This window comes from Mucor velutinosus, assembly GCF_035048745.1.
Source record: "Mucor velutinosus strain NIH1002 chromosome Unknown tig00000165, whole genome shotgun sequence".
NCBI classification, from domain to species: Eukaryota; Fungi; Mucoromycota; class Mucoromycetes; order Mucorales; family Mucoraceae; genus Mucor; species Mucor velutinosus.
Window position 1 is genome coordinate 1,336,006 of NW_027041913.1, and position 14,227 is coordinate 1,350,232.

The 14,227-nt window shown below is 42.7% G+C and overlaps 3 protein-coding genes across 3 annotated transcripts; 2 read left to right on the forward strand and 1 right to left on the reverse strand.

Moving 5' to 3' along the window:
* Window positions 1-515: 515 nt before the first annotated feature.
* On the reverse strand, window positions 516-7,687 carry ATC70_003391 (uncharacterized protein; the record flags this gene model as incomplete). The annotated part of the gene is made up of 8 exons (XM_064822752.1): window positions 516-5,468; window positions 5,527-6,321; window positions 6,375-6,571; window positions 6,629-6,771; window positions 6,861-7,012; window positions 7,078-7,173; window positions 7,227-7,352; window positions 7,412-7,687. The coding sequence occupies 8 exons, from the start codon at window positions 7,685-7,687 to the stop codon at window positions 516-518; spliced, it is 6,738 nt and encodes a 2,245-aa protein (XP_064679352.1).
* A 275-nt stretch (window positions 7,688-7,962) lies between these two features.
* Window positions 7,963-9,780, forward strand: TIM8_1 (Mitochondrial import inner membrane translocase subunit tim8; the record flags this gene model as incomplete). The annotated part of the gene is made up of 4 exons (XM_064822753.1): window positions 7,963-8,029; window positions 8,084-8,262; window positions 8,323-8,483; window positions 8,535-9,780. 4 exons carry the CDS (start codon window positions 7,963-7,965, stop codon window positions 9,778-9,780), a joined length of 1,653 nt encoding a protein of 550 aa, XP_064679353.1.
* Window positions 9,781-10,840: 1,060 nt separating this feature from the next.
* Window positions 10,841-12,306, forward strand: ATC70_003393 (uncharacterized protein; the record flags this gene model as incomplete). Its single annotated transcript, XM_064822754.1, has 5 exons — window positions 10,841-11,049; window positions 11,111-11,137; window positions 11,222-11,256; window positions 11,308-11,466; window positions 11,528-12,306. The coding sequence occupies 5 exons, from the start codon at window positions 10,841-10,843 to the stop codon at window positions 12,304-12,306; spliced, it is 1,209 nt and encodes a 402-aa protein (XP_064679354.1).
* Between the last annotated feature and the right edge of the window lie 1,921 nt (window positions 12,307-14,227).

Genomic DNA, 14,227 nt, shown 5'->3' on the forward strand with positions numbered 1-14,227 from the left:
CGCAAGAAATTTGACTGATTTTTTTTTTCAATTTGATTTTTGAGCACAAAAAAGACGAAAGAAAAAGGTCAAAAAGTCTCTTGTTGTTGAATTTAGACTTGATTTTCTTTTTCCAACAAGAAGCAATCAGAAAGGTGAAGTTTTCGAGGATGAAATGGCAAGGAATTCGTGATATCCTACAAGAAAAAAAAAATTGTGACTGAGCGGCTTCGTTCAGACAGTCCCAACCAAGGTGCAATGGAAATCAGGAACACACTTTATGACACATTTGCATGATCCTGTTGTAGAATGCGATGAAAAGCGCTTGTTGTTGTGTCTGAGCAGTGTTCTCTGACTGCCGTCTTGTAGGGTCTTTCTTGCTATATCCACTTAGAGACATAGAGAGCTCGGATCACATCAGATATCATGTACATTTAGATGCCAATGTGGAATGGCAACTTTCATCGTATTCGACAGCTATAATTTATTTGATATGTACAATTTGAAATGAAGTTGGTTTATACAGCGAGATGATTTTACAGATGGTTCATATAAACATCAATGGATTCAGACAAGCGGGCCAATTGCTGCTCTTTTGCTACATTTCTAAACACTTTGAGCTTGCGTTCCAGCTCTGGCTTGCTGAGCGTCTTGATATATTCACTACCACACTTGTCGCACTGTCGCATCAGGTTCTCCGTCTTGATAGTATGACATCTGCTGCATCGTAGATCCTGGATATCGCTTGCTGTAAACCACGTTTGAATTTGAGTGATCATGCGGTCTTCAATCAATCGCTTGTCGTATTCACAGTTACATCCCTTGCAATGCCATGCTTGAATATGGCCCTGTTTTGGCATCAACTCCTTATCACGACAGAAATCCAAATCAGTAGTGTAGTTGCAGTAAGAACAGATGATTTCTGTCAGCTTAAAGTATTCACAAGGATTACGGAATTGCGCCATATCACTGAAATCACTGATACCACCCACCAGTTCAAGTGCACTTCGCTTGAGGACACGAACTTGATCTTCAATACGCTTGTCCAGATTGAGAACCGCACACACAGACTTGACATACTCTAATGCTGGGTTGTCCATGACCAGATGAGAGCCAGCCAGTTGAGGGAACACCATGTCTGGGTCAGGATTAGCAAGCTGTTCTTCTTGACGACGTAGTAAAAGAGGCACCTTGCGCAGTAGCTTACGGGCAGCGTCTTGCTTGATAAACAGCTGCAAATTTTGCACGCGAGGATCAGGTGTAGAATCATCTTTCTCTCTGATTTGACTACCGATATCACGAGGAAACTGACGCTTGAAGGTGTACATCTTGAACACGTAGGAGGAGGTTTGTCGACTGAATAAGGCACGGGCCACTTCAGGCAGGTATTCCTCGATATTCCACTTTTTAGTAATAGTAGGCTGTCCCTGTGCTAGTTGATTCTCTGCTTTAGTCATGACACCAGCATAATTCTTTTCGTCCATCCACATCAGGACATCCCAGTAGTTGCTAGGATTCAGCTCCAAAAGCTCAAATACTTGTTTGCGCTGAATAGATCTGTACAGATACTGGAAATAAGGTAAAGCGCTCTCCATAGTCTCCTTGCTGGTCGTAAGCACAATTTTGTGAAAATTAGCAAACACGATGGTAGCGCCTAGTCGCTTGAATTCAGCCACTAGCTGCATAAACACCTTCTTCATCATGCTGTGAATCAAGCCATACAATGACGGATCATACATGAAGGAATTGGTGCTGAGAAGCCAGCGATGCAGTGTGTCAATCATGTGCTCGCCAAAGCGACTTGTCTTGTCTGTGATGGCTTGATGGAACCACAACTGGACCACGGAGCGCAGCATACCAAATGTCTTGCCAGAAATCATATTTTCACCGAAGGCTGCCGAGTTGTTGACATTACCATGGGCGAAGTCATCCAGCGTGTAGTTGGACGTGTCGAATCCACCCAAACCACCAGTAGCGCCCTCCAAGTCATTGATCACATTGGCTTCAATGATGGTATTGAGACACAATCGCACTACATCAATCTCCACGCATACAGATTCGTAAGCACCAGGAAAACTCAACTCTGTGTTGACAATCTCACTCGTCATGGCCAAACTCTCATCCTCTTCACGTCCACCGAGGTCTGGCATAGGGCTTGCAGACCACCAGATAACCATGTCATTTTGAATCAATTTTCTAGCAAACAAGACGTCTGATATAAACAGGTAAGGATCGTCAGGGATATTACAAAAGGGAATGTTGGCGTAGCGTGCTTGAGAGACCTTTTGATCGATCCAGGAGCTCAGTTCCATGTAATGTCTGATCATGCGGTTGACAATAGGTGTGACCCAGTTGAGAGCATCAAAGCGGTTGTCTTGCTGCAAAGAGGGAATGCGCACAAAGGGAATCGAATGGAGCATGCGAGCATTGGAGGTCAAGTAGGTGGAAGAACGCGGTGAGTTGATGGCCAGGATGCTCTTGCCACGCTTGTTGTCGAGATACTTGCTCAGGGACTTGTTAATGGCTCTGAGAGCATCGCGTTCATTGGAATAGTAGTTGGTTTCAAACTCTGCAGATTCCAGAATCTCCACAGTATCGCTGGTGGCTCTACCCTGACCAAAGATGGACTGATACTGATCTCTGTAGAGTTTGCTGATGTTGGGCACTTGCTGGTTCTTTTTGGACAGGCCCACGATGAACACTTGAGCTACAGGAATTGTGGCACCAACCAAAGTGAAGAAATGGCGACTATCAGAGTGAGCATGGAATAAGAAGATGTAGTTGAATTGCTTGGGGTCACTAATGTAGTGGTTGGTCATTTCGGAACGCTGTACCAAGTCTTGCAGTATAAATTGATCATCGATCTTTCTAGTGGGGCCTCCCTTTGGCTTGCTGTATTGACACGTAGCGCCTAGTTGCAAGATGGCACGCGCCAAGAGCGGCACCTGTGTTTCATAGACACCTTCTGTGGTGGGATGGTTAAAGATGTTGGTGAACTTTTTAATCTCGTTTTGATAGGTTGTTTCAGGCATGAACATTTGGTAGAGATTGTAGACTTGGTGAGAGCGAGGCAGTGTTCTAGTGCATCTGGCCATATGACAGCTAGGGTTCTCGAGTTGAACGGCCAGAGGATTGGACTCCTTGCTGTTGATATAGAATGTACGAGGCACTGTCAATCGAATATTGAACATTTGGTCCTGCACAATGACCCACATACGGTATTCACCAGGAATATCAGTTTCCACGATTTGAAGTACTTCCCACACACTGGTGACCAGCGATCCAGTTTGTCGTCTAAAGAAACTGGCTGCTCCAGACGATGCTTGTGTGTTACTATTGAGGAACTGTGAATCGTGACCCAGCTTTCGATTGTGCTCTCGAATGAGTCTTTGTCGCTTCCATTTACGCTTCTGGAATTCGAGCCACGCTGGGTAATCCACATTCCAATCAGGCATGTTTTCAGTGAGGTCTTGTTCAGCCAGAGGCGCATTAGGATCAAACAAAGCAACAGATGCTCCATGTTTACGCTTGACGACCTTGGCAATCTTGGGCAAACCATTGGTTGCAGTACCCGCCACATTCAACTCCTCAATGTCGTCAATGTCCATCATATCCTCCATCAAGGGCTTGTCAGATTTGATAAACATGTCTGTGATACGATGCTGCTTGAACTTGTCATCCTTGGCAGCCACACGCTTAAACAGCCAGTCTGGATGTCTGACACGAGGCACAGGGTTGCGCACCTTTTGCATGGCAGCAGGAATGGTGATGATCTTTTGAATGACAGAGCCAAAACGTTCTACATAGTAATCCCAGTCCAAGATGTCGCGAATATCAAACGTCTCGAGCGAGTTATCACGCAACCACTTTCTCAGGAAATGCTTCTTGACACTGTGCTCGGCCTGGAAGATGGCAACAGGAACAGCACGTTCAGAAACAGGAATATCGTAAGGACGCGCAGAGATGATGAATTTACAAGCTAGGCCCTTGTCTTTGATCATTTGAGCACCTAGGAACTCGGAGAGACGCTTTGCAGTGGTGATGGCTGTTGACTTCTGTGCACCGTATTCTTCCAAAGTACGAGACATGCTGCGATTCTCTGAAATCAGCTCGAACAGTTCATCGTCTGACAAGTTGATGGCTTTACTGAAGAGAACATCCAGCCAGCGGTCAGCGACCTGAGCCACTGCAGAGTAACATTCCTCCAGCGTCTCACCCTTCAAGAACACCTCAAAAATTTCAGACTGGAAAATTTTGATCAGCTTGAGTTCACCACGACGCTTGACCTCGAAACCCTTCAGTTCAGCAAGACTACCGTCCTTGTTGTAGACGGCATATCGCTTCTTGAGCAGTTTGTCTTCGGCAGTAGAAGATGGCAAGATCATGGCACGGTAGGGACCATCAATCTCAAAAAAGATACTGTTCTCCTTGCTGACAGTGTATTCAAATGTCTCTGGATTGCTGAGCCTTTGGTATTGATCGTTGGTGAATCGATCATGCACCAAATGATTCAACATGGTACAGGGATAATCGATGCGAAACTTTTTACCGTTAGCCAGTGAAAAGGTAAATGTCTCTGGGAAGCTCTTTGGCAGAATACACCAGATACCATCTGTATCCAGCTCAAGAGGACGGCCAATGCGCTCTACCAGCTGACGAGCCATTTGAATAATCTTGGAACCGGTGAGACACACAATACCAGCCATTTCCAATGAATGCCAACGAGCACCTTTTCGCATGACATAACCGTAAAAGGAGTTGAGAATGACCTTGTGAGCCAGCTGGAGCGAATCATACAGCACAATCATGTTCTTGGCTTCAGCGATCTTAGTAGCAGAGCCATCTTTGACGGCGTTGTCTAGTTTTCCCTTCCACGTCTTGTGCAGCCCCTTGTACTCGTAACGACGATCACGGAAAGCACGCACAGTTTCGATATAAAAAGGATTCTCTCGCTGACAGATGATGGACTCTCTTTCCACTTCCTTGGTTTCCTTGACCTTTTTGTAGACCCTTCTACAGTAATCAGTTAAGCGAGAGCGCATTAGGGTGGATCTTTCAGCTTCTGTTAAGGCGTTCCAGTTGCGAGTAGGACCGTTGGGATATCGCGGTGGAAATGTTTCGATCATCAGTTGGTTTTCAATCATTCTGTATTCGTTTCGCTTGGCTGGAAAGTACTCTCCACGCCACATCCACTTCATGCGACGATCACAGGATTTGTTACTGACGTTGAACTCGCAAGTGGCGCACTGGGATTCGTCGACCATGGCATCTGGTTGCAGACGGTTAGTGAGAATAATATTGGGGTACATGGCAGCTACATCCAAATGGTAAATGAGGGGTGGCTCTTGTCGTATGGGTCTGTCGCGTAGTTCCTCTAGTTGCTGCTGGATCTCGGCTTTCACTTGATCGTAGTTGACCACGTCTTCTAGATTTTTCTTTTCTTCCACTTGAATAGTAAACTTGAGAGCGTCGTCTAATTGGTCAATCAACTAGAAGTAATTTATGCATAGGTTAGTCTCTGATACATTAGATATAACCCAATCTTACCTCCTGTGCTGCCGTCGGATCAATCTTGAAATCGCTGTTGATATCGCTTCGAAAGACACCTGCCTCTAGTGCTTCTACATGGCCACCAACATACGTCTCACTCTCTAGTAAATGTCCCTCATAAAACTGGGTTGCTTCGTCCACATGCTTGTTTGGCATAATGACATTGACTCGATAGGCTTCCACCATGAGCAGCAGTTCACATAGCGTACCAGTACCCTTTCTCAGCACCTCGTCAGGCACCAGGGGGATAATATTACACAACGAAAAGATGAAAGGATGCACGTATTTCATGTAAAGGTAATATGTGGCCACAGCATCTGACACGGAATACTGAGCCAGCACTTGGGGCTGTTCAGCTGCGAATCGAGTCATGTCTTCAGGATCCAGTTCCATAGGATTGTAGCCTAATTTAGCGGTTGTTACAGCCTTGAGACCTTGACTGCCTTGTGGTAAGTAGGAATCACGCTTGACCCAACGAAAAGCATCCATATGTGTAGCGTGTTTACACTTGTATTCATCTTCATCGTCCTTGTACACACCAATCTCTTGATACATGTCAATACCATTGGCTCTCGCTCTGCCTTCCACAAACGGCCAATCGAAAAAGTCACCGTTATACGTTACAAAGATGGTGGGTTTTGCGTCTTGGATGTGTTCAAAGAATCGCCTCAATAGCGCCTCCTCGTCTTCTTCATTGAAAATGGTGAATGGTCCTTCAAATTCGGGTTTTGGTGTGTAATCGAAATCTTCAATATCCTGGCTGACAATCTCTCGATTTGTAATCAAATAGCCCTACCAGATTATTCAGATACGCTGCAAAGAGAAAAAGGGCTAATACTACTTACTCTGCCATCAATCATATAAGAAATCATCATGATACTATCAATGGCGACATCTGGGAACTTCAATGGAAGCTTTGTTGTTTCGATATCGAATGCAAGGATGACGGGTTCTGGACGATGCACAAGTTCAGATACCCTATTCAGTTCTACTGTACCATCCATCAATGCCTTTGCTGTGTACCAGAGTCCAACTCGGATATCTAATGTGGTATGATTCGGTTAGATTTCCAAGGTGTAGCCCCCTAGATTTCCCTTACCCAAATCCATAGCTACTCGCACATAATAAGGTACATCGTATTCTCTAATATCCATGACACTTTCTAGTGATTCGTCTGCTGCTTTGCGTGTTGACATGGCTGCAGAATGAGGCTGATTCTCGTATGCAATATTGTTGGCAGCACTGGTGGATCAAATAAAGTAAGTCTGGGCTCTCTCTCTCTCTCTCTCTCTCTCTCTCTCTCTCTCTCTCCGAATTCCCTCTGCACTTACTTGATGACCTCTGCATATGTGTCTAATGTGTTGATTTTCTCTTGGTTCTTTTTGGCAATGGGCAGCAAGATTTTTCTGACAGAATACATGTCGGATTGATTTCTGAAGCTCAGTTGAATGTATGTGCGGGTATTACCAATCAAATGGTTGGGCTAGTAATGTCAAGTGCGATGTTAGTAGCTCTGTCAGCCATTGTTTGACAGATCAAGGCATTTACTTGTTTCAAATCTTCTTTCTTGACTCGCTTCATCTTTTCAATCAGGTCCTCAAATCGTCTATGCAGATAGTCCTCTACTTCTCCCTCTGTTCCTGGCTGTTGACGTATGGTTCAGTAAACTGGCAGGCAACGGATGAAACTGAACGTACCTTGCAACCGATAAAGAAATAGGGACTGAACAGTAATGTGGTTTTGAATGTCTCTCCACTGTCGTTAATAAAGTAATAGTCTACGCCTGATCTACCAGTGGGCCAATCCTCGTCTTTGATCAGTGTCTATCGAGTTGTCATTAGAAATGGGGTATGCTCCATTGCATTCCTATCCACAAATGTACCTCATGCATGTTTAATAACCAGCCTAATCTTTGAGGGCCCTCTTGGTAGCGTTCAAATCCAAATCTGGTCTCCAGAGCGTCTAATACAGCAACATCCTCAAAGCGTTGATCGACATTCGACTGCTCGTTCGATCCTCCAGCTTTGGGTAAGCCAAATTGTTTGAATGAGGTGGTTGCTCTTGTTGACCCCAATGAATGTCCACCGCCACCTCTGCCTCTTTTATTGTTGAATTTGGACGACGAGGAGGAAACACCAAACTCGGGTTTAGTGGCCATGATGATGATGATATTGTAGGAGAAGTAAACGCGTTGCAATCCAAAACTTTTTCCTTTATCCTAATTCACCAAGTCCGGTCAACAATACTCGCGACGTTTCGTGAAGTGCCTATTCTACCAAATTCAGGACCATCGTAATGCCAATCCATAGTGGCTTGATGTGGTGACAGTTTACCCTCGCTCTTTTTCCATCCCTTTTAAAATAAAAGTTTCGATTGAAAGATAAAGGCAAAAAAAAAAAAACTTTATTACACATATACACATCTCAAATCAACATGTCTGCTATTGGAGAAAAGAGAAACGCTGAGCATGAGCCCACTTTCAACAAGAAGTCAAAGATTGGTAAGTGATGATGGCTTCTATCTGTTGTTGCAGTATCTGACATGCTCTGCGTAGAATCTCGTAACGAGCAAAAGTCCACTCGTTGGGAACGTAAATCCCATGACAAGAACTTTGAAATGATTGTGCAAGCAAAGAAGGTCTGGGAACAGCTTCGTCGTGGAGATATCAGCCGTGATGAGCAAAAGGCTTTGATGGCCAAAATGATGAGCATCATTGGTGGCAAAGTCCAAGATGTAAAGTGATTGATTTGTGTGTTGATGTGTATCATAACACTCATACTCTTGATTATTCAGGTTATTTTCAAGCATGATGCTTCTCGTATGATCCAAACCTGTCTCAAGAAGGGCAATGCCGAGCAAAGAAACCAAATTGCAGAAGAACTCAAGGGAAAATATGTCGAGCTCTCCAAGTCCATGTATGGTAAGTTCATCGTCATGAAGGCAATTGAATACTGGTAAGTCCGAATAGACTCGAGTGAGATGCATTGGTATTCATATAGCTATAGTCATAAGCAAAGAGACAACATTTTGCGTGAATTCAGAAACAATGTTCGCAAATTGATCCGCCACAAGGAAGCTTCCACCGTCATTGAAACTTTCTACTCTCAATACGCCAACGCTGCTCAAAGACATGAACTGCTTGCCGAATTCTACGGTCCTGAAATGACACTATTCAGCAACGGCGGTGGAGCAAAGACACTCGACGATTTGTTGGCAGCCTTCCCTGACAAGAAAGAACCTGTATTGAAGCACATGGCCGAGATGCTTCGAGGTTGTTTGGATAAGGGCACCATCACCAACAGCATTGTTCACAAGGCTTTATATCAATACATGACATTGGCTGATGATAAGGGGCGTGAGGAGATGATGGGTCATCTCAAGGAGTCTCTGCAAGAGATTGTACACACACGTGAGGGTGCCTGGGTTGCCATGATCTGTCTCTCGATTGCCGCTCCCAAGGATCGTAAGAACATTATCAAGGCATTCAAACCCTTCTTGGTTAAAATTGCTTCTGATGAATATGGCTATCTGGTCTTGCTTCGTTTGCTGGACGTCACTGATGATACTGTGCTGGTTTCCAAGGCTGTTCTCGGTGAATTGAGTAAGCATGCTACAGAGCTGTTTGCTGACAAGTTTGGCCGTCGCTTCTTCATGTACATTTTGGCTGGCAGAAACACTAGATATTTGTCCCCTGAAACTGTTCAGCTCTTGAAGGAAGGTGATAAAATCCGTGTAAGTAAGAAGGAACCCGAGATCAGAGCTCAAGAAATCTTGAAGGCTACTTCTCCTCAATTGATCAAATTGGTGACAGAAAACGCTGCCATCCTTATGAGAGAGAAGCTTTCCTCTCAAGTTGTGCAAGAAATTATGCTTCATGCTGTGGGCGACAAATCTGCTGCTATGGATGCCATCTTGGCTTTGGCTGGCGAAAATATCGAAAAGGAGAATCACATTATCGAAGATCGTTTTGCAAATCGTATTGTCAAGGCAATGATCAAGGCTGATACCGCAGAGAGCGAAAACGACAAGGCTGTTGAGCCTCTTGAATTTGCACCCAAGCTCCTTGAGGTGATCAAGCCCCATCTCGGCCACTTTGCTACCAACCACGGTAGCTTCATCGTGCTTGCTCTTGCTGAAGAGCCTGCTACCAAGAAGGAGGTCAAGAAGGCACTCAAGCCTTTCAAGAAGGACATTGAAGCAGCAGCCGCAGAGGGTAATGCTGGTTCAAAGGTCTTGTTGAGCCATCTCTAAACAATAGATTTTTATTATTATTTTGCAATATACACACTTTCACACCTTACTAAACAAAATGCACCATCTCGCACTTGCAAGCAAAACACCCACACCCACACCATCTGCAAACCCACACACGAACGCACCCCACAAACAAACAAATCAATGATTATTTACAATGTACATTTTCTTTTATACTTCCATCTTATCACATACGTTTCATGGTGTCATTTCTATCGTCTGGAATTTTCGTTAATCATTGATCGTTTGAATGTTTTCTTCTTTTATTGTATTTTTTATCACCAAAAATAAATTGCTGTTATATTTAATTTATTCCAGATGTCTGGTCTGTTGATCAAATGAGTATTCATCATGGCACTCGTTGTGCGATAAACATCATTAGATTAGATTCTCTTCAAGACGAGGGGTGTCATGTGCAAACTTCTCTAAAGAAAACATCTAATAGATCTCGAGTAGCATTCATTCCAGCCTACAATTTCGCATCAAATGTACGTAATTTCATAGTGCACTCCGATGCACCGGAATGCTAAAACCTTTTTTCCTGCCTGTCAAATGCCATCAATCTCTAGAAAAATGCATCAACTAAATGTTCCTCCTATGGCGACAATGGGCTGTACGAGCAATGGATTAGTTTGCAGTGCAAAAAATTGGGGGTCTCACTAATCTGAGAAATGTAAAACATTTGATTCAATTGTCCTCATCGCCCATCATTTTACTAGTTGCATCATTGCCCCACCAGCACTGGGATTTCATTGATCAGCTCTATCCATGCAATCAGAATACCAGACTACATCTGGTAAAAGCAAGGAATTCTGACGCCTGCTAACTGTATCAACTGAACTGCTTATTGCGATTATAAACTAAATGAGCATTGGGTCTCTCGGTTTGACATGAGCCTGAAATTTACAGAATTTGACATGTTGTTGCATCAAGCACAGCCAGCCTTAATTGGAAGAGCGCGGAATAGCTCTGCTCTCATGACATAAAAGGCTTTTTTTTTATGCTTTTACCTTTTTCCTCCTTTCTTCTTTACTCTTTTTTAACTTTACTCGATACAATGGCAATCTTTGGCAGCAAAAACAAGAGACACGAAGAAGTCAAACCAATTCCAAGCGATGTAGATAAGCTGTCAATTAAGGGGCCCGAGCCTGGATTAGGCGGACAGTTCAAAGAATTCCTCAAGACAGTGATCAGCTTCACTGGAGACCTCTCTTCACTGACCTGCCCTGCCTTCTTTTTGAATGGGTTATCTTTGTTAGAATACGGGTGGGTGCTCTTTGTTGTTTCCGGCTGTTTGCAGAATTTCTAACCTTTTATTCTATTGTAGCACGTATTGGGGCGATCATCCAACATGGTAAGTTACATTAGACAATGACTTTAAATCCCGAGACTTGCTACAACGGTGAATATATTAACTCTAATTCTATATTACAATTAGCTTCACAGCAGTGACTCAATCAAGTGACCCTGAAGGTATGTAGTGTACTTGTAAAAGAGGAGAGGTTACTTAAGGAATATGTGTAGAACGTATGCTGGCCGTCACTCGATGGTTTATGTCCACTTTATGGGGTAGCTACGCATCACGTTGTACGAATGGATTGACCGAAAAGAAGCCTTACAATCCAATTTTGGGTGAGCAGTTCTATTGTCACATGGGCAATGTTAAATGCATCTGTGAGCAAGGTAAGATGGAAAAGGGGTTCAAGTGTTTTTTTTTTTGCAAGATCTAATTTGTTCTGTATAGTGTGCCATCATCCTCCCATCTCGGCATTCTATCTCGAAAGCGCCGCAGAAGGTGTATCACTCAATGGTCATTGTGGCCAGAAATCCAAATTCAAGGGTACAACTATCAAAGTAGAGCAAGTCGGTCGCGCAGTACTGAATCTCAAGACATTTGACGAACAATATGTGATTGATTATCCTGATTTACTGATTCGTGGTGTATTCACTGGGTCTTGCTATCTTGAATTGAGTGGTGTTTGCACCATCACCAGCAACAGCGGTGCTAAAACTGTGATTGAGTTTATCCCCAAGCCATGGTTTGGTGGTGAGTATCATCGCATCAAGGGAAGTATCACCTATAAGGAGCAAGTGTATTGCACTTTATCCGGCAGATGGAGCAACCAATCTTTCTATACCAAATCTGGACAAAGCACAAAAGAGCTACTATTCGATGCAGAGGCTGAAGCCATGGCAGAACGTAAAACGGCACCCATTGAACAACAACAAGAGATTGAATCCCATCGTCTGTGGGGCCCTGTTACTGAAGCACTCAAGGCCAAGAATTATGCAGTTGCAAATGCAGAGAAATCGAAAATCGAGGATTGGCAGCGTCAAATCAGAAAAGATCGTGAAAATAATATTGTAGAGCCTTTCAAGCCTGTCTTATTCACATTTCAAAAGGATTCAGAAGCGTCCGATGAATACTCAAAACGCACAGTGTCATTACTACCTAATATGGTTGGCAAGCCTTTTGTGGATGAAGGTGCTTGGACATACAATGATTCTCTGCACAAGAAATAGTTCCTTAGATTTCTGTTATATTTCAGATCCTATTTAGAAATAACATTGCCTTTTCTTCTTTATTATATACATTTCTACCGCCAAAGCTCACGTTAATAAATGCGTGCTTTTAATATTCGATTTTGTTGATAGTGTTCAAATGAAATTCGTGAACTTTACTACGGAGGAAGGCATTGTTAATGTGGCAGATTCGTCGACCAAAACAAATTTAACCTCAGCTTGGTTTATGCTTCAGATTGGCCAGATTTTGATACTTTTCGACTTGATTGAACTATTCTGCCAGATTCGACGATAAAGATATGATAATCACTCCATGCTATTTTAAGGTTTCTTGGAGTGCTTTTCAAGGCGCATCCAATGGTACCAAGTAAGATAGATGTTTTGAATAAATTTATTGAGCAATTTATGAAGATATGAAAATAGGTTTTTGGCCGAAACGTCGAGATTTTACATAATAAGGTCCCAAAAGATGATTTCAAGGGCTGTGTTAAATCGATAGAAACATTTTGACTCAATATTTACCATAGCAAAAGTCTTCATTTTTGCGACCAAAAACGCGATCGTTTGATTTTCGATGAAAACCATGAGGGGTGCCTCATGCTTTTTGGTCGAATTTTGGCCATGTTTTTTTTGGTCCCCAAAAAGTTGAGCAAAGGTGTCCGAAAGTAACTGCCAGATGAGAGCAACTGTTTGGCGCTATTCTGACAATCTAAAACGGCTGGTAGCACGAGAAAACACGGCTCAAATGTATCCAAATTTCGCCGTGTTTTACTCATTTTGTAAGCAATAAGAGGTAACACTCGCGTGTTATTTGCCCACATACGATTTGTTCCTCTTGATACAGACGTAGAGCACTGTGAAATAGGGAAATCCACAGTTATGAACGGTTTTTACGTGGTAGAGAGAGGTTCAAAAACTGAAACACTAATGAACACATTGGTAGGATATCACATTGCTTGTTTTGAACTCATTTACACTAAAAAAAATGCATTTATAAATAATGACATTTGTTATTTTATTTGCTGTGATGGGCAAGATTACAAGAGAATAACTTCCAGTGCAATAAGCCGTTTTTCTTGTCAGTTAAGTTTTATTTGTCTATGGTGTACATCACTGTCAGTGCTCCGATCTCAGATGCCAAAGATGTGGTGTTTCAATGTACGAAGTAGTAAAGAGCTAGACAAAATTTGACATGTAACCTAAAAAACACTAGTACATGCAGTGTATGGGTTCTTGCTCAATCCTATCCGATTTTGTAATTTTAGCAAGGTTTTCCTATACTATCACTCATAATAAGACACTCGAGCCATGTTACAGCTGTAGGGATTTATTATAACTTTAAATCAAGATGCTTGTTCGGACAAATTCCGATTAGCAAGATGTATTTTTAGTTTCTAGTTTCAGATCTCCAAAATCCACATTGTATCGTGCGCGAGCGTGCGCCCTGCATATTGGTAAACTTTAGGACAAGTCTAATCAATCTGATCAAAATGATACATGGGCTGTTAAATCGCTTTAAATAAACTTTACTGCCCTCCTCATTCTTTTATTAAAACACAGTTAACATGATTGTTGTTTCACAATGCTCGGGTACAACCATTATGGCATTCGTTATAAATTTTTTCAGGTAAAGTAAAACCTTTACAAACCAAGGATAGAGCACTAAATCTTATTGCTATTCTGCGCATGTGTGCATGATATAAAAACTGATTTGCAATGTTTATTGGAATATGGCTGCATGGAGATCAAATAGGATGTGAGGAGGGACGCTGTGGAGAACAAGTAGGAATGATACATATATATATATTAGTGATGAGAAAGGAGGGTAAAATGAGTTTCTGTTGTTTCAAAAAAAAAAAAAAAGAGGAGAGGAATGGAACAAGGATAGTGATGGGGAATATACCAAGTAGAGATGACTCTG